The sequence below is a fragment of the Microcaecilia unicolor genome, chromosome 1 (genome assembly GCF_901765095.1).
Source record: "Microcaecilia unicolor chromosome 1, aMicUni1.1, whole genome shotgun sequence".
In the NCBI taxonomy this organism is placed as follows: domain Eukaryota; kingdom Metazoa; phylum Chordata; class Amphibia; order Gymnophiona; family Siphonopidae; genus Microcaecilia; species Microcaecilia unicolor.
Genome location: NC_044031.1, coordinates 66,098,065 through 66,124,194, shown reverse-complemented (window position 1 = coordinate 66,124,194; position 26,130 = coordinate 66,098,065). Strand labels below are relative to the sequence as shown.

The 26,130-nt window shown below is 39.9% G+C and overlaps 1 protein-coding gene across 2 annotated transcripts in view; it reads right to left on the bottom strand.

Moving 5' to 3' along the window:
• GORASP1 (golgi reassembly stacking protein 1) overlaps window positions 1–26,130 on the bottom strand; it is a 75,475-nt gene that overhangs the window by 43,695 nt on the left and 5,650 nt on the right. For both annotated transcript variants that reach the window (XM_030198084.1, XM_030198094.1), the window contains exons 2-4: window positions 25,637–25,717; window positions 14,157–14,360; window positions 6,408–6,494 (exon numbers count right to left, since the gene is read on the bottom strand). In XM_030198084.1, coding sequence (XP_030053944.1) covers window positions 6,408–6,494; window positions 14,157–14,360; window positions 25,637–25,717 — 372 coding nt within the window. The remainder of the gene's footprint in view (window positions 1–6,407; window positions 6,495–14,156; window positions 14,361–25,636; window positions 25,718–26,130) is intronic.

The window sequence follows — 26,130 nt, the reverse complement described above, 5'->3', positions numbered from 1 at the left end:
ATGAAGTGAACATTCGAAAATTAATGGGGGATACGGCTAGAAAACTGGAGCAGTGGCGGGGTCTTCCTATTTCCCTTTTGGGACGAATAGCGCTTTACAACATGATGGTTATCCCATGCTGGTCATACATGTTCCAAACATTACCCCTACACTTCACTAATGAGGATGAAAGGCGACTGAATGGATTGCTAAGGAAATTTCTGTGGCGGGGGAAGAAACCGAGATTCCCTCTAGACAAACTGTATGTCCCCAAAGAATATGGAGGGCTGGGTTTACAAAGTGTACGACACTTGGCGATTGCCAGTGCTATGAGACATGTAACAGACTGGTTTCGCAACTCTGGGGATTTCTCCGCAACAACTATGGAATTGAACTTATTTGCACCAATCCATTTTAGTAGCTGCCTCCATGGGAGTGGGGGAGCCTCTCCACTCTTGACTATATCCAACATCCTGCCCCAGGCGCAGAAAGCATGGCACTGGGTATGCAGATTACACCACTTCTCACCAAAAATCACTCCACTGCTACCATTGTGTGGGAACCCTGAATTTCCCCCAGGAATGATGTACAACATCTTTAAACAATGGAAAGACCGTGACATCATCTACCTGCAACAGCTTCTAACCAAAGAAGGGAAACTACAATCGTTTCAGGAATTACAAAAAAGAGGCCTACTCCAACCCAAAGACTATTTCCATTACTGGCAGTTACTACATTATATAAGAAGCCTGCCATGGGAATTGTTGGCGGAGGATGTTCAAGAAGAACTGCCAGAGGCATTTACTTTAGGATCACAAGTTAAAGTCCCATTAAGATTCCACCTCAGACACATTAGGGACACAATTTCTGAGCCGGATTTTGGCAAATATGCAGAGGCTTGGAGCAGGGACTTATCGATAGAGGTGTTACCGGGCTTATTTAAGGAACATGTGCTATCGCTGCATAGAGTGTCTTCCCTGGCGGACCACTGGGAACTACAATACCGATTTGCTTTCCGGATGCACATGCCACCCAGACGAGCATTTTATGCAGGGGCCTCTCCGGATGGGAGATGCCCCAAGTGCCAGGCTGAAGGGGCAACATTGGGCCATATGTTTTGGGCTTGCCCAAAAATTCAAATCTTTTGGAAGGCCCTGCTTGCAGGAGTCTCAGCTCTATGGAAAACGCGGTGGTCCGGTTCGCCGCTTTTGCTATTTGGAAAGCCCTGCTTAAACAACCCAAAGCCGAAAGGCTTTGCCAGCTTTGTTGAACGAGTTATTTTGCTGGCCAAGAAGTCCATTCTTGCAGAGTGGTTATCCTCGAGAGGTCCATCTCTTCAGAGCTGGCGAATGCGGATGGTACAATGTCTACGAACTGAACGTATGATGATAAAAGAAGGTGACATAAAGGAGTTTAAAAACTTTTGTATACGTTGGGGCCCGCTTTTGGACTCCTTGGCCCCCAAAGCGAAAAGCTCCCTCTTGAATATATGACTGTTAGAATAACCTTGACTGTGGCCCTATTGACCCACAACTAGTGTCTGATGGGAAAGGGAGGGTAGAGGGGTGGGAATAAAAAGGATATAGTGAGATCCTTGGGGGGGGATACCAGAGGGCCATCAGAACACAGGCTCTTTGGGTTACTTCCTCTTGGTAACTGTAAGTGTTATAGTAATTGGAAGGGTGTGGGGAGAAATAAAGGGGAAAAAACCTTCTGGATGATAATACTTTTAGGAACTAATGTGGTATAAACTATATGCTTATTGTGTGCCATATGCAATGTTTCCTATCGAGCTATATATGTTTCTAAGTATCTTGGATGTTCATCAATAAAAATTATTGAAATATAAAGAAGAGAAAGGCTACAAAAATTATCCTAATAAGCTTACAGCTAACAGTTTCAACTGTCAGAAACACTGTTAAGAAATGGAAGTTACACAGAACTGTTGAGGACAAGGCAAGATCTAGAACATCAAGAAAAATATGACAGAACCTGTAACAGGTGTTCTCCCCAGGTATCAGGATAATGCGAACATACTTATTAGATTTCTCCATAGGCTGCCTGCCCGGATGTGCTCTCTTGCCGTCTCATATACATAATCAGTCTCCTCAGTTCAATGAATAGCAAGCGCGGAAGAAATCTCATAAAAAAACAGATGGCTAAAAATAAGCTGAAAATGTATTGTTGTGTAACAGTATCATATCCAAATGTACTGTGATGATGACTGTGTCTTTTTTTTTTTTTTTTTTGAGGGAATGGCAGGTGGGAAGGTATGCCTGCATTATCCTGATGTCCACGGAGAACATTTGTTACAGGTAAGTTACTTCATTTTCTCCATGTCCACAGGATAATGCAGACACACTTGGGGGCTCATTTTCAATTCAGAAAAAAAGTCCAAAAAGTGGCTTCAACCTGCATTTAGATGTTTTCTCACAAAAACATCCAAATTGGTATTTTTGAAATCAATTTTTAGACGTTTTTCTATTTTCATATCAACTATAATGGATGCTTTTTTCCCCCTTTTTGTTCTGTTTTATGGTTAATTTACATGTTACAAACATTATGGAAAAAAAATTTCAATAGAAAGATTAAAAAAAAAAAAAAAGTGTGTTCAAATACGCCCCTGACATGCCCCCTTGTGATTTGAAGTGTGTTCAAATCACAAGGGGGCATGTCAGGGGTGTATTAAGGGTGGTATCTAGATGTTCCTAACACTTGGACATTTTTCTGCCATAATGGAACACAATAAAAACATCCAGGGCTATAAACTGGACATATTGGTCTAAACCTGTTTTAAAAACGAATAAGCCACAAAAAAGTACCCTAAATGACCAGATGACCACTGGAAGTAATCACGGATTACTTCCCCTTTATCCCCCCCCCCCCCCATGGTCACTAACCCACCCCCACACCTCCTAAAAGTGTGATTAAAAACATCACTTACCAGCCTCTATGCCAGCCTCAGATGTTATAGAGCAGATGTCCATTAGAGCAGCATGCAGGTCCCTGGAGTAGTGTTGTATGGGTGCAGTGCACTGCAGACAGGTGGACCCAGGCCCATACCGCCGCCTACCTGTTACACTTATGGAGGAAACTGTGAGCCCTCCCAAACTCACCAGAAGACCACTGTACCCACATATAGGTGCCCCCTTCACCCCATAAGGGCTATTGTAGTGGTGTACAGTTGGGGTAATGGCTTTGGGGGGCTCAGAAGACAAGATAAAGGAGCAATGATGAGATGTGTACCTGGGAGCATTTATTTGAAGTCCAGAGCAGTACCCTATTGCTCTCCTGGGATGTCTGTGTGGCTAGTCTACTAAGAATGCTGGCTCCTCCTACATCCCAATGGCTTGATTTTGTGCGCTTTTCACTTGGACTTTTTTTTCCTCAAAAATGGACCAAAAAGATAAATGCAAAGAGCACAAAAACAACTAGCAAATAGCTATTTTTGGGGAAAAAAAAATAAGATTTTTTTCTGTTTTGAAAATGGCTATATTCCCCACATGAATTTTGGATGTTTTTAGCAAAACGTCCAAAGTTGGACTTTCATATCGAAAATGCCCCTCCAAGTGACTCCCCAGATGAAGATTGCACTAAAAATGTATGCCAAAGGCTTTGAAGCCTAGAAATTGAAAACCCAGGGAGGAGGACACCACAGTCAAGAGAACAGACTTTGGAGGATGGTCTGTCCAAACTTTGCATCATTTCTGGCTGCAGTGTCCACGCAGTAATGCATAGAGAAAGTATGATGTGTGTACCATGTAGCAGCTTTACAGATATCTAATTAGGGCATACACGTAAATGAGCTGTTGAAAAGGCTGTGGTACACACAGAATGTGCTCCAGTTTTGCTTGGAGGCAGAATGTCCACATGCTGGTAACAGAAAGAAATACACTCTACTGTCCACAAAGATAGAATGCTCCTGGATACCAATAATCCAATCACAAATGAAAGGAAAGCAAAAACCGAGAAGACCATCTAATGTTTTGTTCTATATAAATTAAAAATTAAAATTAGAGCTCTTCTACAGTCAAGTGTATGGAGTGTGTTGCTTCTGTTGGTTGTAAGCGAGGCTTTGAAAAAAAACACTGGAAGTACGATGTCTCGGTTAAGATTGAAAATGATACCACTTTACGTAAAAACTTGGGATAAGTGCGTAGTACCACCTTCGTGGAAAAAAACATTATACAAGGAGAATAATGTACCAATGCTTGGATTTCACTGATGCATCTAGCTGAAGTTATAGCAACTAGCTTTTCCACATAAAGAACTGCAATGATGCGGAAGCAAGTGGCTGAAACGGAGGATGATGTAACTGAGATAATGTACCAATGCTTGGAACTCACTGTTGCATCGAGCTGAAGTTATAGCAACTAGCTTTTCAATATAAGGAACTGCAACGACGCAGAAGCGATTGGCTGAAGCGGAGGATGAAGTAACAGAGATAATGTACCAATGCTTGGATCTCACTGATGCATCGAGCTGAAGTTACAGCAACTAGCTTTTCAACATGAAAAATTGCAACGATGTGGAAGTGAGTGGCTCAAACGGAGGATGAAGTAACAGAGATAAAAGTTGCCCACCCTTGTTCAAGTAGGTGCTTAGTTTTGCCAGTTTTTTTTTTTAAGTATTTAGGTGGCAGCTGAGCCATCAATTTGGACTGTGTAGAGTGGCGATGGAGTAGACTCACAAGACCTCTTGGACACAACTCTGAGAGGTATTCCTGCAGATGCACATGTTCCCTCATGAGAGGATTATAGCAACATGGAGGCAGAATGGGGTTGTTTAGAATGTTTAGTTTGTTGATCCAGTTTACAAGATTTCCCTTAAGAACTTTCAGGTTAGCATCCTGAGGCAATAATGTTAAAGAGGACACCTGAGGGTTAGTCACAATGGCGCTGGGTCTTGTTGGTATTGCTATAGAGCTCATTGGAACAGTGGAAAACACTTCTTGAATGTAAGCCCACAGGGTCGGCACAACACTGCTCCATAATGTAAAGAGATTAACAGCTGTTTCCTTTCCTGAGAGAGAGCAAACAGCTGCCGCACAGCATAGAAAAGACAGAACTTAATCAAGGAGACTGATTATACAGACGAGACAGGAAGGGGAGCCATGCATGCTATTGGCTGAAGCATCTGACTATGAAGCTAGGGAGAGCACGTCCAGGTAGGAAGACTGCGGAGAAGGCTTCCAGGTGTGTCTACATTATCCTGTGGACACGGAGAATAGCTGATACTGGAGTAGTTAAACAAAGATGCATAGAACAGCATTACTTATACAACAATGATCTGCATGGCAGAATTTTCAGGAGACCTTTCCTACGACCTTATCGCAACAGTCATCATCTAAAGTATTCAAAAGAAAATCTTGCTAAGCCTGAAACATTTTTGGAACAAAATGTTTTGGACTGGTGAAATGAAAATTGTGTGGTTATAGCCAAAAATGTCAAAATACCTTTCAAGAAAAAAAAAAAAAAAAAGAGTATCTTGGGTTGGCTCTATTATGCTTTGGAGTTGTGTGGCAGCCAGTGGCATAGGTAATACTGTTCAACTGGAAGAATGTATTCAACCAAATATCAACATATCTTAGAGTTAATGTCCCACAGTCAGCAAAGAAACGGAAGTTGAAAGGAGGTTGGTTATTTCAGCAAGATAACGATCAGAAATGTACCTGAAAATCAACCATGTAGTGCTTAAAGGAAAAAAAAAAGATGAATGTTTTTGAATGACCTTCACATTACCTAGAATTGTATTATGCAAAGAATATTTCTGAGCTCTAAGTAAGAATTCTGTAAGGAAGGGTGGGAAACATTTTAAAACCAAAAACAGAAAGACTTATGGGCATGTTACTTCTGCCAAACTAAGTTTTACATAATACTAACTAAAAGGGTGCACACAATTCTGCATCTGCTACATTCACTATTTTCTTATTTTGAATTTGTAAAAACTGCAAATAAAGTTTAAATTATAGATGAACATTTGCAGAAACATGTCGTGTTTAACTTTGTAAAAAAGGCACCAAAGGCACGGTTTGGAAGCAGCTTGCTGCAGCAACACGCTTGAATAGCAATCTTCTGCTGCAGTTGGAATTAAGTTCCGATTGATTTCAAACGGTGATTGTTTGCACACCAGTATTGGATAGTATTCATTTACAAAGCGGATTGTAAAGACTGACCCATGATGCAGGCATAGATGCCAAAACACAGCCCGTGATGGGTCTCATATTAAGATCTTCTTGCGATCCCATTCCTAGAGGCTCTCAGTGCTTTTCTTTTTTTTGCTGTGTTTAACTTTATACCAGGCAGAAGTGGTATTAGTATGTGCTCATTTAGATACTCATTGAAACATTACATTTGATCAGAGGTGCCCAATTTTTGGCACACAACTATAGAGATAGTGAAAAGACTGGAGAACAGATCCCACAGTACCTCCTGCAGTATCTGATCCGATCCCACAATATAGTCTGTGTAGGGTCGCAAACCGGCAAGAGCAGCAGGAGACGTGGCTTCCACATCCTGTGAAATATAAGCAGAGTTGGTATTATTCCCATAAAAGCAAAATTGGACAAGTACAAAAATATAAGGGGATTCATTGAATTATTTGTATTTTCGACAAGACATACCACAATGTAAAACATATGAAATCCCCACATATATCTAGCAAGCATTATTAAAAGCGCCTCATATTATATCTTTATCATATCTTCCATTACCATGCAACCCAAAATACTTCTGTAACACTAAATGTCAACTCTCCTCTCATTTCCACCATCCACAATATATTGTAAGCCACATTGAGCCTGCAAAGAGGTGGGATAATGTGGGATACAAATGCAATAAATAAATAAATACATTTATTAAAGGCTAGTGCAAGCTATCTGCTACAAGGCTCATGGAAATGAAACAGGCCTTGTAGTAGATAGCAAGTACTAACCATCAGTAAATGGCCTACATAGTAACAAAGTAAATGACATATAAGAACCAAGTGGTCCACACAGCCTGCTCTATCTTGCTCTCTGGTTTTCTTTCCTTTTGGTCAGATGTGTGTTCAAATTCCCCATACTTGAGCAGAAAAAGAAAGACATTACAAAAAAAGTAAACATATAGTGGAATAAAATAAACAACTAGGTTGTTAGCTGCTGTATATACCAGCTGCCAGCCATAGAGCAAGATTGCTTGTAAAATATCATTCTTGCCTTTCCCCTTTGTACTCTTAAGCAGATAAGCATGCAAAACTCCCCAGCTCTGTTTGTATCAGGAACCTCTCCCAAGTCTAAACCAGAAGGTTTTGAAATAATCTAAATAGTTACCAAATACTAGCATGGCTGCTGCCCAAACAGCTGGTCTCCTAGGTTGTCCTGTCTTACCTGTCAAATAGACTCAGTTATACGAGTACCTCTTAACTTTTCATATTACTCAACTATCATTCATTCTGGCAAATCTCGTTGAATTATTTGTATAGAGCACTTTGAACACATACCACTAGGTCATGTTTTCAATAATTCATCAAACTTCTTTTTTGCAACTAAAGGATCATCTGTGGTAATCCCATTCACTCTTGAAGTCTGCTGCTGCTTTACTGTCTCCCACTGCCTCTGAGAGGGTGTTCTGGGCAGCCATCATCCTATCTGTGAAAAAAATGTCTTCATGCTGGTCCTCAGTTTCCCCTTGGAGGCACATATAACCCACTGTTCTAAAATTAACTTTAGAATGGAAAATGTTTACTTCTTGTGCATTATTAATACCCTTGATGCATTGAATATCTTTATCATATCTTCCCTTTTCCTTCTAGAATGTATGTAGTCCCCCCACCCCCATAACCTCATTGAAAAGGGGTGTTTTGCTAGGTGTGCAAGTCCATTCCTGTGGCAGGGGAAGATAAACTTGTATGTCCTTGGGGTTAAACACCTGGATTTGAATAAATCACTCACTTGCAGACTGGTGTTCACACAGTATTAAGTTTGAACAGCAATCTGCAAGTGAGTGATGTATTCAATATTTTCAGCTTCTTTTAGGTACTTTTCTCTCAGGCTGGTACCACATACATAGATTGGAGTAGTTAATGTTGAGTTTTTTTTCAATAAAAAAAAAATAAAGCAGGTAACTGTGGATTCCCTGATCACTTTCTGAAGAACCAAGATTAGACAAAGGTAGGATTTTCCTAGTTAGAGAAGAAAATCCTAAGAGGAAGGAGCTCTCTCACTCTGGGGACACACTACTACTACTACTATTTAGCATTTCTATAGCGCTACAAGGCATACGCAGTGCTGCACAAACATAGAAGAAAGACAGTCCCTGCTCAAAGAGCTTACAATCTAATAGACAAAAAATAAATAAAGTAAGCAAATCAAATCAATTAATGTGAACGGGAAGGAAGAGAGGAGGGTAGGTGGAGGCGAGTGGTTACAAGTGGTTACGAGTCAAAAGCAATGTTAAAGAGGTGGGCTTTCAGTCTAGATTTAAAGGTGGCCAAGGATGGGGCACGACGTAGGGGCTCAGAAAGTTTATTCCAGGCGTAAGGTGCAGCGAGACAGAAGGCGCGAAGTCTGGAGTTGGCAGTAGTGGAGAAGGGAACAGATAAGAAGGATTTATCCATGGAGCGGAGTGCACGGGAAGGGGTGTAGGGAAGGACGAGTGTGGAGAGATACTGGGGAGCAGCAGAATGAGTACATTTATAGGTTAGTAGGGCTGTCAAATTATTTTCAGCGTTGGGGTATACTGGAAATAACGTACCAATCAGGGGCTCAGGCTTCCCCTTCAACACTACAGCTGGAGGCACTAAACCTGTTTGTGGAGACACTCCGATACCTACTTATGCACTCCTCAAACAAGATCATTTCTGTCTAACTCCCTGAAACTGAGTCTTGTATATCAATGTTCCCTCTAAGATGAATGGCTGCGAACCTTTCTTTAGCCGGCAAGACAGCAGTTCTGGATTGCAATGCAGCAGGTCAACCGCACTTTCCCCACCTGCTTCCCACTGCCAGCCCTTCCGCTGTTTCTCTTGCTGCTTCTTTTTAGACCATAGCAGCAGTGGCAAAACAAGTTAAAAGCCATCACAGGGACAACTCTGTATATGTGTGACTGCTGGTTCCGCCCCCTCTGACATCACTTCCTGTTCTGGGGCAGTATATAATGTCTTTTAACTTGTTTTGCCACTGCTGCTGCTGGTCTGGATGTCGGGGGGGGGGGGGGGTAGAAATGGAGAGAGGGGGCAGAACGCTGGATGGAAGAGGGCAGAAAAAGAGAGGGCGGATGCTATATGGAAGGGAGAATGACAGAGGCTAGAGAGTGAGACTGGGAAATAAGAGGAAGCAGAATAGGAGAGACAGTGTGAGGGAAAGAGTTGAAAAGGCTGTAGGTAAACACAGTACAAAGAGGGAATTTGAAGGCTGGATAATTTAGAAAGAATTAAATCTGGAAAGAGGCAGCAAATAAATTGAAGAAAGCTGAAAGGAAAAAGAAGAATGAGAAAAATGGCAAATGATCAGGAAATTCTGTAAGAGAGTTAAGAGATGGCAAGGAAAGCAGAAACCAGAGATTGGGACCAACACAATTAGAAACAGTAAATGGCCAGAAAACAAAGGTAGAAAAAAGAATTTTACTTTTAATTTAGGATAAGGTAGTGTGGTCACTGTGTTAATAAATATTCATAAATATAAATTGAAAATAGAAATAAGGTGATATCTTTTTATTGAACTAATTTTAATACATTTTTGGCTAATTGTCACAGACCAAAACCTCCATCCTCAGGCCACGACAGGACACCATAACACTGTCCATGTCCTGAGGAATGTGGTTTTGGCTTCTGAAAGCTAACTGAAAAAAGGAATTGTCTTAGTTTCCATTTTTTATTTTAGTTGTCGATTTGTAATGCAGTGATTAGAATATATCAGTTGTTGAAATTTATGTCTACTGTCTTTATATTTTGCACAGTACAGAGAGGAAATGCATCACTGTTTCTCTTTTTCTGGTGTTGCCTTATATACAGGTTTGGGGTTTAGTTTAATTTTTGTCTACATTAGGCTTGCTTTTCTGAAGTAGTCTGTAAAGACTGTGAGGCTGTTTATAGCTATTCTGCAGCTATTTTAGATTCTTTAATTTGTAATTTTTCAATTTGTATTTCTTATCTTTTCATTGCCTTTAATTTTTTAGGGCTACATTTCAATTAACTTTGTAAATTGCACAATTAAAGGTGCTATTTAATTTTTTTCTTCCCCACTGCAGCTCCTTGTGACTCTGGGCAAGTCACTTAACCCTCCACTGCCCAGAGTCACAAGAAGCTGTGGTGGGAAAAAAAATATTGTCCAGTCACAAGGAGTTGCAGTGGGTGGGAGTAACAACATACCTTTAATCGCACAAATAATCACAATTAAAAGTTTAGTTGAAATGCAGCCCTAGTCTACATATTTCTATTTTTAATTTGTAGTTGCTTATTCTATACTGGTGAGGGTCTATCTGTGTTCTGCATGTGTGAAAAGAGACATGGTTTTCTGTAGGGATATCATAGGTACGTACATGGTTAACGCGCATTAAAAATGTTAACGCCCCTATAACGCTGTTTAGTAAACAGGTCCCTAGAGTCCACTGTCTGGTGTTTATGGTGCTGCCTTTTCCTAGGTAGGGCCTCGTGTGACTCATGGAAGTTACTGCTATTATGGTATGGTAGAATTGCTCAGAAGTTATTTTCTTGTTCCCAGAGGGCTTACAAGTTAAGTTTTGTACCTGAGGCAGTGGAGGGTTAAATGACATGTCCACTCTGTCTGGCTGTCAGGCTTACTGGGGAATGAACACATGATCCTCAGAGCAGAGACTGAAGACATAGGTTAAGTCAGGTAAGGTACGCAATCAATAAAGATGCCAGTAAACACATCCTCAAGGCAGCAGCACAAGATACATGCCCATGAAGAAGCCCTTAGAGCTACCATGGGCTGTGTCCTAGAGTCCAATGGGCTCCTTAAGTGGTGTATCTGTCCTTCTGCTAACCAGAAGGATAGATATTCACAGGCTTCTACTTTGACTACTACTACTTATCATTTCTATAGCGCTAGTAGACGTGCGCTCAGCTCCAAGTTTCTAGCCTCCACTCCCAAATAACATTGGTCTGATCTCCAGTGAGCTTCATGTAACCTGCAGTTAAATATTATTTTGTTTACCTGAAGGGGGAGGCTCATTTCAGGCATGCGGGGGGTGGAGGGTGCTCAGAAACAGCCCACAAATGCACTGAGACCAGTATATAAGATAAATTGTTTAAAAATATTTTGATGTTTGTGTATGGTTATAACCGTAAGGATTTAGATGCCCAGTGGCAGGGCCACTGAGAAGGGGGGGGGGGGGGGAGCAGAGGGGGGCAAAATTGTCCGGGCCCGGGACTCCAAGAAGGGCCCGGCGACGGGGTCTCTCGCCCTCTCCTGTTTCCAGGCCGCCGGCACCGCAGTCCCCAGGCTCCACCCGCCTAACCCTCTGCTCCCTTCTGTCTGCCACCCGGTTCCCTGCATTTAAAAAAAAAAAAAAAATCTCGAAATCGGCAGCGCAGTGCCTTCTGTGTGAAAGCGGCAGATCGCCTTGGGCGGGCCTTCCATCACTGTGTCCCGCCCTCCTCTAATGTAACTTCCTATTTCCGTGAGGGCGGGACACTGAGGGAAAGCCCGCCCGAGGCGATCTGCCACTTTCACACAGAAGGTGCTGCGCTGCCGAGATTTTTCTTTTTATGAAGGGGGTCGAATGGGGGGGGGGGGGGGGGGTGTGGCCTGGCTCAGTCTCTCTGTGGCCCTGCACAGAGGTCCCAAAGTGATGCTGTGACCTTCTTTGAAGAAATTTATATGCAAAATGCTTTAAATTGTGTTTCCCATTGGGGGTTTAAAAGAGGCAGGGTGGGTGTCTGAGAGGTTAAAGTGTAAGTTGAAGAGATAAATAATTTGTTTGACTAATATATGAAGAAGTTTGGTGAGTTGGAGCTAAAGTGTGAATGTGTTTTGGATAGACTTTAACCTTTTTGTGACCCTTTGGTGAGAGGACGTACTGCTCTAAATTAAAGTGTAAAGTGAAAATTTATTCTGATAATTATCAAAATTACCTAGTAGTGATTTTTCATCTAACTGAAAAGTTGTGAGAATTTAAAGGGAAGAGAAGAGAATTAAAATAAATACAAGTTCTGTGAGAACCCTGCAAAGTGTGTACAGCTTGAGGAGCATTTATTTTAATTGTGTTATTCTATAGGGAAGAGTTATTGAAGTTAATCTAAATTTCATACAGAAATAAATCTGAACTGTGAAAGGGTTGAGATATGTCTCAGTTTCAGGTGTAATTCAGAGTGTGTTTGAATTTCTGAAAATTCCGAGGTGGAGGAGGGTTTTTTTTTCCCCTTCGGTAGCTTCATTGTCACTGGGGACTTGAAGTGTAGTGGATACTACAACAGCTATATTGTGGTTGAAAGCCATTCAGTCTTTTCTTGGTGATTGCTACTGTGTGTGTGAAGCAAATAATATTTTTGAAAAGAGTCAACAAGAAGACATCAGGTAGTTAGTGAGGTGAAACAAAGTCTGAAATAGTCAGATAGTATTTAACATGTACTAATAATTTTAAAGAAACAGTTAGACCAAAACAGTATTCAGATTCTTAAAGTAAGAAAGTTTTTTTTTTTTTTCAGGAACACATCCTGAGTGACAAGTTGCACACACTTTTGGATAAGGAGGTAGTTTTCTCTCCTTTTGTTCTGATTTTAGTAGTAGGCAGTAGGTTCCACTGCAGCTGATCATTCATCACCCTATGCTGAAGGAGAAAGAAGAAGGAGCAGGAGGAGCCCACCGTTTCCACGCAAGACGATCACTTATTTTTCCTCTCAAGTTTTTTTGGAACTTGAAACAAGGTTAGTTTGTTAATGAAGCTTTTTTCCCTTCTCTTTACATGAACACTCTGTCTGAGGTAACGTCGCAGGCCACCAGTGACGCATTCAGATCCTATGCAGGTACATGTAGGAGAGAGTCAGCTCATGGGACTAGGGGGCTTACATTCACAATGGCCAAGGAAAACCAAATACTCTTTTCCTGCCCCATAGGCTATAATATCAACAATTAATGGCATTTTGGGTCATTTGGGACCTAAGCCCATTTAGTTCATTTAAAAATATGCAAAATGAAAAATGTCCTCACCTGTCACCTTTTACCATTAATCAAAAAATAAATGCGTAGCCATTGAGTGCCAGTTACCGACTTCCGAGATTACTTTTAAATCCAAAATGCCTGACTCCCCAAGACTGAGAGCCTACCAAGTTAAATATGTAATAAGAAAAATAATTTTATAGTAATCACTTGGTTATGTATCTCAAGTAAACAGCAAGCTCCATGGAATAGGGACTGTCTCTTATTTTATTTCCACAATTTCAAGACTGCACGTAGTAGGTGGTATCTGTGCAGCACTGCTATAGAGATGTTAAACAGTAATAGCAGAGGAGTGGAGGAGCGGCCTAGTGGTTAGGGTGGTGGACTTTGGTCCTGGGGAACCGAGGAACTGAGTTCGATTCCCACTTCAGGCACAGGCAGCTCCTTGTGACTCTGGGCAAGTCACTTAACCCTCCATTGCCCCAGGTACAAATAAGTGCCTGTATATACTATGTAAACCCCACAGAAAGGCAGCATATCAAGTCCCAGTTCCCTTTCCCTATTGGAGATTCTACATGGAATGTTGCTACTAGTGGAGATTCTACATGGAATGTTAATGTTGCTATTCCACTAGCAACATTCCATGTAGAAACCTCCCCTTGCAGACCAGCAATGCGGCCGCGCAGGCTTCTGCTTCTGTGAGTCTGACGTCCTGCACGTACGTGCAGGACGTCAGACTCACAGAAACAGAAGCCTGCACGGCTGCAAGGGCAGGCTTCTACATGGAATGTTGCTAGTGGAGGAGTAGCCTAGTGGTTAGGGTGGTGGACTTGGGTCCTGGGGAACTGAGTTCGATTCCCACTTCAGGCACAGGCAGCTCCTTGTGACTCTGGGCAAGTCACTTAACCCTCCATTGCCCCATGTAAGCCGCATTGAGCCTGCCATGAGTGGGAAAGCGCGGGGTACAAATGTAACAAAAAAAAAAAATAGTGCCATTATGTGTGGCCCTTCATCAATTGGTTTTATGCAGATATGATAAATTAGCAGTATAGATTAAGATGGTATTCCTCCTGCTTACCAGGACATGCCACACATGTTCGCTGGCTCCTTCAAAACTGCAAAAGCGCACGCTGGCTCCCAAGAGCCCTTGCCCTCCCCACATGTTACTGGGGATAACTTCCAGTTCTCGCACTTTCATTGTTTTTATATTGTACACCTCCAGCTTCACCGCCTTTTCTGCATTGGCCTTCAGTAGGTCTTTGAACATGTTGTTTTCCTTATTCTGAAGAAAGAAATGAACAGATATTCAAAACTGAAATCTCAAAAGCTGTCTCATACTAGAAGGAATGACAATATAGCATGTTTTTTCCCCCCAGTAAACATTCCATGAAAGTCATACGGTAGCATCCCACTGCAGTCAACAATAGTTGTTTGGAGGAAACTTGTAATAGTGTGGCTTGATACTTAGGGTACTGTTTAATAAGGTGCGCTATCATTTTTAAAGCATGCACAAAATTTGCACGTGCTGTGTAGGAGCCCATAGGAATATTCGCTAAAAACACTAACGCACCTCTAGCACGGCTTAGTAAACAGGGCCCTAAAAGTTAGTTTGCTGAATTCAAGGGTGCTGCTAACTTAATAATTTTGGGAAAAAATCATGTCCAAACTTTGAAGAATTTTCATGTTTTGGAAGTCCGAATCAGGTAGGATTATAAGCCATAGGCAAACTAGGCACATGATTAGGGCCCTCTGGGATGAACTAAATGAATGGCTTCAAAGCTGTTTTTCACCTTGGTAAATCAGCTACTGGCAGAAAGGGTGGGGATGAACCAGAGCCACCATAAGCACAGCCTGGAGTGGTTTACAGAGGAGTAAAACCTCCCAAATGTTGTGGGCACTAATGATGAATTGGCACCCCTCCTCCCACTGTCAATATGACTTTCTTACCTTTCCCACCCCCCAAAGTAAGAATGCAAACCTATGAGAGCCACAGCCCACATAGGTTTCTCTTTATCTTCCCTGAACTTAATTGTCCTCCAAGCAGCACTTCTTACCCAATGCTTCCACCTTTGTCAGTTTTCCTCTACAGCCAGAATCATGCAGAGTCCTGTCTGTTGGTGTCTTCAAATGTATTTAAATTACAATAGGGGCCCACTTGCTCACCTAGTGCCCACCAAAGGGTTAAATATGGCCCTGGTCAGAATTTTTGTCACATTTAAAGCTGTGGGCTTCTATTTCCTTTTTTCATATACTCATTTATTGTAAAATAAAAACATACTGCAAAGCTTACCTGCATCAGGGGTCTAGATAAAGAACATTATTAATATAAATACAAACATACATCTACATATGAAAAACATGAACTAAACAATATATAAATAAATTATAATAGCTAAACATTAAAAATATTAAAATTAAAGTAAATAAATATGATATCAAAAAACCATGACAATTAAGTCAATAACAAAATCATAGAAATAAGCACATAAATAAATATGTAATTAAAAATTAAAAAGACTAACCCCCCTGTTTAGTAAGTAGTGCGGCAATGTCTACATGGGCTGTGTTGGTATTAGTGCACAGCTTAGTAAATGGGGGGGGGGGGGGGTGTAGTAAACAGGGGGGTAAGGAAGAACAGCGTCTTATTTTCAAATTTGATTCAGTAGACCCTGCTGGTCTTAATAATGAGTTAGATTTGTCTGATTTTTTATAAAGTCATTCTGCCCTCATTCAATTTTTCTATTTTCCAATCAGTATGTTTCATGTAGCACAGTAGCTCAGCAGGAATATTTTACTAAGATGATATGTATCTGTGGATTAACATTGAATTTATGTAATATATATTTTAAAACTTTTTATTATAGAAGAATGTATATGTTTACTTCTGCATTATTATGTTTCATTTGCAGTACTGAATTTTATTCAAGTGGAATCTGCATATTTTTTATTCATTCTTTTATTGGGTCACTCACACTTACTTTTTTTGTCATAGGAATTGATCTATTTGCACCTACTCCAGCTGTCTATAAAGTTTATTTTTGATCACGTCTAGTTTACTTTCTCTATTGCTGATTCAACATTGTATTTATTTTTCATAGCTCCGCGCCAGTTTTTGGCATCTTCATTGTTTCAAGGTATGTCTCTGCCATTTTTCATACTTTTCACGCCTTTCTTACTGCTCCGCAACATTTATGTTCACTTATTTTCACGTTCTTTTGAACCATTGCCATAATATACCAACTTATTCACATGGGACTCTGTACTCATGCGCTTCTTCCACGCACTCCAGTGCTTTAGTTTTTTTTTTTAGTAAATTTTACTCATCACATGCAACTGCACCAAGCACTGCTCATTTCCACTCCACGGAACTTAAATACCAGAATCTGTCTTACATTTATTCACAGACCATTCTGCCTTCTCACAGTCACTTTGGGCCAGATTCTATACACGGCGCCAAAAAAATCCGCATGGTAAACATTTATGGCTAAGAGTATTTTATAAGTGGCACCTAGATTTAGGCTCAGTATATAGAATACGCTTAGTTGATATCCTAGCGCCTAAAAGTACACACCTCCAATTATACCAACGAAAATGTGGCGTAAATTCCAGCAAGCAGATTTACGTGCACTGGGCCATATTCTGTAACTATGTGCATAAATTTAGAAACACCTATGACCACGCCCCTTTGGAACTCTGCACATTAGAATTTAGGCGCAGTTCATTGCAGAATATGTTTAGTGAGTTGTGCACATAAATTCTGATTATTCCCCAATTAGTGCTTATTATTGCTTGTTATGTGCTGTTATTAACATTGATAAGCTTAAGTAGCTTGTTAAGCCAATTAAGTTACACACATTGTTATGGAATACACATAGATTTCAGCGTGGAACGCTAGGTGCACTATACAGAGTCCGGCAGTTTATGCATGCCGTCAACTTTCTCTATAGGTTTTTAACAAGATTAACATAACATGTTCATGTTTGGGTTGCATTCAGCTTTATTCATTTTTCCTTATTCACATTTGTTCTGCTTTTAAAGTTATATTAAATTTTTTACTAACTGACTAATCAAATTGAAGATGGTCTCTGTACAAGTTATGTGTCAAATGCAGTTTCCACTTGTTTTTAGAGCACAATTTTATTTCATTGATCCAGCTGATGTCTTTTTAGTCTTTTAAATTTTTAATTCATTTTTCATTTATGTACTTATTTATATGATTTTGTTATTGAGTTAATCATCATGGTTTTTTCAGTATTATATTTGCATATTTTAATTTTATATCATCTTTAATATTTGGCTAATGAGTATTATCTATTTATAGATTGTTTTATTCATGTTTTTCGTTATGTAGATGTTTGAGAATATTTAGGTTTTGAATGTTCTTTACCTAGACCCCTGACGCAGGCAGTTTCACCGACACACGGACCGTGTCGAGTCTGTTTAATAAACTGATTTGACGCCCCCCCTCCCCCCCATTCTTGAAAGCTCTTGTTTTGTTTGGGTGTGCTTTGGATTCCTTCTCTTATGTTCCAGAAAATATAGAAATTTTATGAAAAACTGAAATATATATTTTTCTATAACAAACTTACTTTTCTATTTTCAAAATATAAAATGAATAATGTACAGCTTAGTTAGCACATTATTTTCTTTTGTTTAAAACATAAACCTAAGGCATTTAGGGCTTCTTTTACAAAGCTGCATTAGTGATTCCCACGCAGCAAATGAGAGGAAGCCCATAGGATCTGAATGGGCTTCCTCTCATTTGCTGCACAGGAATTCCTAGCATGGCTTTGTAAAAGAAGCCCTTATAATACCCTTAACATGTCATAGTAGAGAGAGAGAGAGTATCACTAATTCCAAATAGGGGGTCCTTTTTTAATAAACTGCAGTTGTGTGGGTGCGTATTCTTGGTGTGCACTGGGACATTTTTTTTTTTTTACTGCAGCTGGGAAAAAAAGGCTTTTTTCAAGGGCGACAGTAAATGGCCGCGCACTAGAATTAAAAGTAGCGTGTGGCTATTTACCATCTGAGCCCTTACTGCCACCCATTGACCTAGCGGTAAGGGCTCACACGCTATACATGTGGTACTCATGCAGTGTGTGCCAATGTGGCTGCGCTGCCAATTACCACTGGGAACTCCCCCCATGATAGAAAACAGAAAAATAGCGCATGCCAACTTCAACATTACCACTGGGTGGGTGCTACACGCGCAGTAGCTCTACCACTGTTTTGTAAAAGAGCCCCATAGTTATTAACAACAACAGTCTTTACATAAACAATATTCTCTATCACAAAATCATATCATAAAAACATTTCCTTAACATATCACCAGAATTATAAACAGCCAACACATACAATCCAGCTTATAGCCACCTCCTTATGAGGATACTCTTATCTGAGGGTTAAACAACTAAAAATTCAAAGTCACAATACCCAGCACTGAAAGTCCCACTTAGAGGTCTATAAGTCTTTCATGTCTACAAAGAATGAACAGGAACTTCCACTTATCTTAGAACTGTTTGTAGTCCTTCAACAATAAGTATGTGCACAAAGCTGTTAACAGAAACCCACGCGTCCAATCGATATCACCCTATCACTCAGCCAAAATGTCCATCTTCTTAAAAATATCCTCCAAATGTTATCATATGTGGGTGGACTCAAATGTTTGACGACTGAGAAGCATAAAAACTCAAAACACATATTATAGATATATCTAATACTAGACACTGACCTACACGCTGCTGCAACTTGGGTGTCTGAACAGGTCTGAGATTTTACCAGTTGACACAAAACATAAATTATAATACACAGAAAAAAGCAAATCACACCTTTTTGCACCTTCATAAGCCCATAGGATTGAGGAGAGAGTAGAAGACAAATAATAAAACAAAGAAATACAATAATATATATGGGCTGCCCAATAATCCAAGCAAAAAAGAAGAAAAGCTTTATACAGAACTGGAAGAATCATATTCCTTACTAGCTAACAATGTTTCTAATTATGAGGGTTCCATAAAAATGTATGTCTGTTAACCTTTAACAAACTTTTCCTAGGATATTTTAAGAAAAATCTCATCCCAAGGGCCAAAGCCCTAGATGTCAAAGAAATTTCTTTTCAATCCCCTAACAAACATTTGGGAACACTTTGATAATGCCACTTATGAAATAGAGACATTCTATTATTAAAATAAAAGCTGAAGATCACACTTCTTTCTGCAGTCAATATAAAAGTGGCCACCAATATAGCCTTATTTGTAGCTTCTTCAGTAGATGTCTCCAAAAAAGTAAAATTACTCATCGATGAGCAACTGATCCAAACCTCCTGTTTCCTCCATATGTTGCACCGATTTAGGTACATACCTATGATAAGGTCTGAAAAGAGTCAGCAAGGAGACTGGATTCACATGAAAATATCAATAAAATATCTTTGTAAACTGATTTCTGCCGAAGAAATGTTAAAAACAGGACAACTAAGAACATGTAAATTATTATACCATGCTCTCTATTTTAATTTTCCATGAGATGAATACCCTTAATTAAAGTTTTACTCTGCTTATCTAGCTCTTCTGATTTAGCCCACTATTCAAATGTCCTCCACACACTCGGTGACCTCCTCCTCCAAAACAGAAATTTTAACAGAAGTCTTCTCAGGTACATTGACGTGACTGAGCTAAATAAATAGCTAGTTATCATGGTTTCTACCCTAGCCACCACTCTCCATATTTCCATATTAATGATCAATAAAGACTTTTAATCGTGCAAGTCATTGATGTTCCCAAATAAAGACTTTTAATTGGGTATACGTCTTCCCTGGTTTTTGAAAGTGCCACATTACCCTACTCCTATCTGCGCTGAACTATTTTGATGTAGGGATCGTGTGGTCCTCCACTTTCTGTGGTTGCTCCTCGTCTTCTCCCCGGTAGGCTAGTCCATGCATCTACCAACTTCTAAGTAAAGAATACAATTTTAATGTTCCTTTGAACCTTTCCCCATATATCCATGTCATGACCCCTTGCCCTTAAATTTCCATTTCTATAGAAAATGTCATCTCTCTCTAATTTACTGAAGCCTATAAAATAATGCTTCTATCTTATTTCTCCTATTTCTTCTTACTTCCAGTGAGTTGTACAAAGCAAGCTGGGGTCATGCTTAGGTGAAAGATTTTGGCATAATTCCAATGTATTTTTAATGACATTCTTTCATGTTTATTTTTACAAAAGAAAAAAAATTAAGGACGTAAGAAATGTCATATTCGTTAGACCAAACATATATTAAAAAACAGTAACTGTTTCCAAGAGTGACCAATCCAGAACACAAGTACTGGCAGGATCTTAAAGAGTAGATCCATTCCTCAGAGACTGGCTTTTTCAAGTCTACCTAGCTAGCAATAATTTATGGATTTTTCTTCCGGAAACCTGTCTAAACCCTTTTCAAACCACCTATGTTGCTAACTGCTTTCATATCATCTTCTAGTAATAAATTTCCATAGTCACAAGAGAAAGAACTGTGGGTTGTTCAAGGTCAATCAGGCTTGGCCTTTTACAGTTCTCTCTTGTGGCTGCTAATCTACAATTTGAGAAAAGAATATTTTTAACATACAATCACCCAAAGAATGCAGATCATAGACCACCATGAATCCACAAATGAACTGGGGTCAGAATATGAATTATTTTAAGACAAAGTGAAAGCAGCTTGAAACAAATTCTAACCATAACCAACAGCTAGTGCAGTGTAAATAAATATGGGGTCACCTATTCCCATTTCAAGGCACGATAAACCCACTTGGTAGCTGTGTTCTGCCAAGGATCTTTGCTCTAAGGAGCAGGGACTGTCTTTCTGTGTCAGGTGTTCAGCGCTTCGTGTGTCTGGTAGCTCTATACAAATGCTAATAATAATCTTTTTATTAGACCCAAATATACTAAACTCCAGGAGTCCAATTAAAAAAACTACTGCCTACACAACACGTCCAAGATATACCTCTGATAGAAAAGGGCAAATTTGTTGCGAGTGCATTTCTACAAAAATATTCTTAATTATCAAATCTGCTTCAAGCTCAATTTGCAATCTTAAATCAATCATTTCTCCCAAACTACATGCGGTAGAGCTTAATTTAAACTTGATTCCACCCACCATTGGACCCTTTTGAGGAATGTTCTTCTCAGAGCCTCCTATCCATAACAACTTATCCCCGTTTACTAAGCCATGCACTAATGCTGACACAGCCCATTCACTTTGAATGGGCTGTGTTGGCAAATTGCCACATGGCTTAGTAAACGGGGGGGGGGGGGGGGGGGGGGGGGCTAGACTTTCCCAAGCCAATTTTGAGAAGATTTAATCACATCCATTCAACCCTTCAAGTAACATTTATCCAAAATACCCATATGTCTTTTCCCTGAACCACTGCCTTACATGCGCATTAACAAAAGCTCTTCCTGCCTCTGGGGCCCTGTGCGTGAAATGAGAAGTATTTTTGAGACATAATAAAGACACATACTTCATCCGGTTCAAAAAAGAAAACTGACAAACTAACCCTTTTTTCAGGCTGCCCTGAGCTACAATGTTGTTTGCCATCATACAACAGGATCAGGGTGATAACCTACAAGGCTTGAGTGCACTGGAGAGGTAATCTGTACAGGATGGCTGTGCAGTGAAGAAGCAACAGCTGTAGATGAAAGAAAGCTGCTCAGCATAGGCTCTAGCTCACATATGGGAACTCTGTACACACCCATGGTGTCAAAGGAGATAAGAATGTGCAGGGAAGGAGGAAGTGACAAAAAGGGAAAACGCATCAAATAATACATTCTTTTGTTAATGGACCGGATAACCGCTCCTGCTGATTATACATCCTTGGGAGGCAGTCATGTTACATACACAGTTCAAAGCAAATAAATGTTAACTTAATCATAAAACCACCAGAATAGCAGCTGTTAGATTACAGTCCCTTAGCAGAATGCACGTTTTCCCCCAGTTCTGTTCAGGTGTGGCCTCTTTCCTAATTATATGAGAACTCTCTCCTACTTAAACAAGAGCTCTCGGACCAATCCTTCAATAACTATGGGACATCAAATGACGATTGGTTCCCAAATATTGATATCTTTTTTAAAGATGCATCATCTTCACTGGATCTTCCTCCCTTCATATACTAATTATTCAAGTTCGTTACACAAAAAATAAATCCAATCAAACCTCTACATCTTGTTTGAAAAGGAAGAATACAAAAGCTTCAATTATACTTATTTCCATTTGAATACATGCCTTTCCAGATCCTTAAGGCATAGTAAATTAAATCAAATACCATATAATGATTATGTCTGATTACTCCCTCCTCTCAACAACATACTCCTATCAAAAGAACAAAATATATCACAGTAAAATATCTAAGTAGGCTACATCCTAATTCTCCATCCCCTCCTAAGTAGAGGAGTGTGGTATGCGGCTGTATGCGGTATCTTCCATCTTAAGTAGAGGAGTGTGATCCATCCCTTCCAAAAGTCTCCCGTCAAAAACAAACAAAAAACCCCAACATTCCACATACCACTCTCTCAAACCCTCTACTGTAAGATTCTTGCCTGATAACTGTTGCGCCTTGAGTCCTGCCAGAGCAGTGGGTTACACCCTCCCTCCAGCAGGGGGATGCAAAGCAAAAACTATATATATGTTGGTGCAGCGGGAAGCTTATCTGTATTTTATATCACAAACTTTGCCCCCTCCCTTTTTTTTTTTGCTATGAATTATTTGTGCCCCAGTCTTTTCTCCTCACATCACCTTACTTTATTTTGCATATGGTTTGCCAAACCACAGCATTCTTTCTCTGTTTCTTGCCATGTTCTGGGTGGGTTCCTGGACTGGTCAGGAAGGACTCAAAGAATAACAGGCCAGTATAATGGAAACCTTTTTCTTCATCCCTGCCAGACAAATAGTCTCAGGTAAGGCAGGAAAATTTTGCTGCATTTGCCAGGACCACCATCCTGAAGGCTGCTTGCTCCCTAGGAATGCTGTAAGAAAGAATGCAGCATTGTCCATGTTGCTGCCCTACAGATTTTGTCTGGAGAAACGACCCATATTCTAGCCAGATCTTTTGACTTGGCTTCCCCCTTCCATGGTGTGCCAAAGAGAAAGTCTGTCACTCTTATGAAAAGTGTCTGACACTTTCAGATACTTGCACAGTGTCCTCCTGATATGCATGAGGTGAAGTGCTCTATTATCCCCTTTGTTTTCACAACCTGTGAAGCTAGACAGCTCAATCATCTGGATGAGATAAAAAGAGACCACCTTTGGTAGTACAGATGGTACAGTGCATAAGAAACTCCCTCTTTGGAGATTTTGAGGTTTGGCCCCCCTCAAGGTGAGGACTTGAATTTCTGAAATCTTCCTAGCTGAATTAATGGCCACCAGAAAAGTGGCCTTCTGAGAGGTATCCTCCAGGAATACCTCTTTGAGAGGTTCAAAAGGTCAAGGTCAAACTACATGTCCAACAGGGGGCCTAAATATGCTCCCCCCCCCCTCAGGAAATGGATCACATTGTTGTGTTTCAGCGAGGCCCACACTATAGGACCTCTGTAGCATATCATAATTGCATATTACACTGAGGGAGTTGTATGCAAGGATCAAGCCCCACCTGTAGAAAGGTCAAAATATCTGGAATCTCAGCCCTCCAAGACAAGAAGCATCTGTCTCAGCACCAGAGGTCAGTGTCTCTAGAAGTGAAGCAGAGCTCCTCTTAGCTTTCAGCATAGCCTCACTGAAGTAGAAAGTTCCTTCTCCTCAACCTTGTCCTTTTAAGACTCAGGTTGCAAGAGTGTATGGAGACTAGTTTTCTATCGCTATTGGTTCTTGTAACAGCAGTCCTCTGGTCTTCAGGAACTGGAACAGTTTTGCCATTACCAGCCTCCTTGGGTCTCCATATCAAGGATATCTTGACCAATCCAGGGCTACCAAGATCACGTAACCTGTATGTGTTGTGATCCTCTATTGCCCTACCTTGCAGAGGCCACAGTGGGAAACATATAAAGCAGCTTTTTACAGGGCCATGAAACTATCCCTTCATTTTCCATCTGCTGATGAACCTGGTTTCTTTGGCATACTGTGCAATTAAAGTCATGTAAGGCACCTCCCATTTGCCTGTCAACAAGCTGAATGCTTGCTTGCTGAGTCACCATTCGACTGCGTCCAAATGATGACAACTTAAAAAGTCCACTCTAAATTGCCTTTCCCAGGGTGTGACAAATACAAATACAGTGTTTATATACTGCAAAAATATTCTAGGCAGATTACAAGAGAGTAATACCTAAATATACAATCTATATAATGAACAAAAAAAAAAAAAGAAGAAGATTGTACTCCTATCTCAAATATTAAAAGGGCAGTGCTACAAGAAGTTTGTACTTATCAGGTGCTTGTGATCTGGATTGGCCACGGTTGAAAGCAAGATACTGGCCTAGATGGACCATCGGTCTGACCCAATATAGCTATTCTTATGTTCTTATATAAAATTCTCACCACAGGTTGTAACCAAATCTGCCTCCTTTGCTACCCAACAACTCTTGATCCCGCTATGGCCATTGCCTTGTCTGAGAAAACTCACACCACCTTCTCTTTGAGCAGAGAGCCAGCCTGATGGCCCTGATCTCCAGATTTTTTAATCAGTGCCCTGAACTCTTTACTTCATCTAGGCAGCACACTCTGCTTCCATTGGACACCACAATGGTTGTCAGGACAGGGTGATCCACAAGGGAACTCTGAATTTACTTTTTCTATATTGCTCTAGTTAATAACGCCACCCCCACAGAGACTGACTAGGTGCATTCCACCAACATAACTTGCATGGAGCCTCAAGCAGAAGGAACTGGAATATCCAAAAGACCTTGGACCTGTGCCTGCAATTTGTCTATTTGTGTCTCGTCAGAAATACAATGGCTTGACCTATGTCAAACAGCACCCCTAGGACCTGTTCACAATTCAATCTAATTCTTTTCTAAAGATTTTTACATTTGATCATTATCAAATTAAATTTATTTACATACCATTTATTATACATTTTATTATTTTGTAAATATTTTTTCATTTTCATTCTTGCAACTTAATTCATCCTTTTAGTCTTTAACCTCATCAGATTCCATTCCTTTGCTTTTAATTTTGTTGTTTATAGGCGGTCTTTTATGCTTTTATTTTCTACAATATAATGGACATGTATCTTTTAATACAAAGGATTTTGTTTATTGAGTATTTGTTGATAATCCTGATATAGGTGTAGCCTTCTTATACAAGCTTTACAATAACTGTTCCACTTGTATTTCTCAAAATTAGTTATAAATAAGAGATATGTATCAATTTATATATAAATCGCTACTAACAATTGTCTATTCATTGTTTAAGATTGACTAGACAATCTTGCAATACATAGCCCTATGTGAAACACAATTATGGCACTGATTATAGTTTTAGTGATTTTTATATGATGATGAACAATTAGATAAATCTAACTGTATACACGGTTCAAAAAATTCACCTTCTAGGAGAATATCTGGAAGGAAGGGCTAAGTCAGTCACAGTTCTTACCATTCTCGTATGTCCTATTGTGATTATAAAATCAAAAAAAGGCTCCAGTCCTGCCCGTGCTGCTGGAGAATTTGCTTGCACCTGCAAAATTAAAATATTTATGTTCATTTATGAAGAATAAACTTTATATTTTATTGCACATTTAAAATTAAAATTTATCTTTGAAGCAGTATATATCAAGTAGATTTTCCAACTATATCAAAGCAAGAAACTACTTCCACAACCTACAGAAGATTCCAAGAAATAGGTTACACTCACAAACACAAAGATAACATATTCAACAATATTAAGTAACAATTAAATCCAATATTATAATCTAGGATGGCTTAACCATTTCCTGGTTGAAGTTGTTAACGCATCAAGTAGCACTGGGCCTCTCGGTCATAGCTACAGAGAATCTGTTGTTAAAGTATCTCCCTGGTTGTTTTGGTTGATAAAAGAAACAATAAAACATGTGTGCACTAAATCCAATTAAATAAATAGTGGCTATTCTC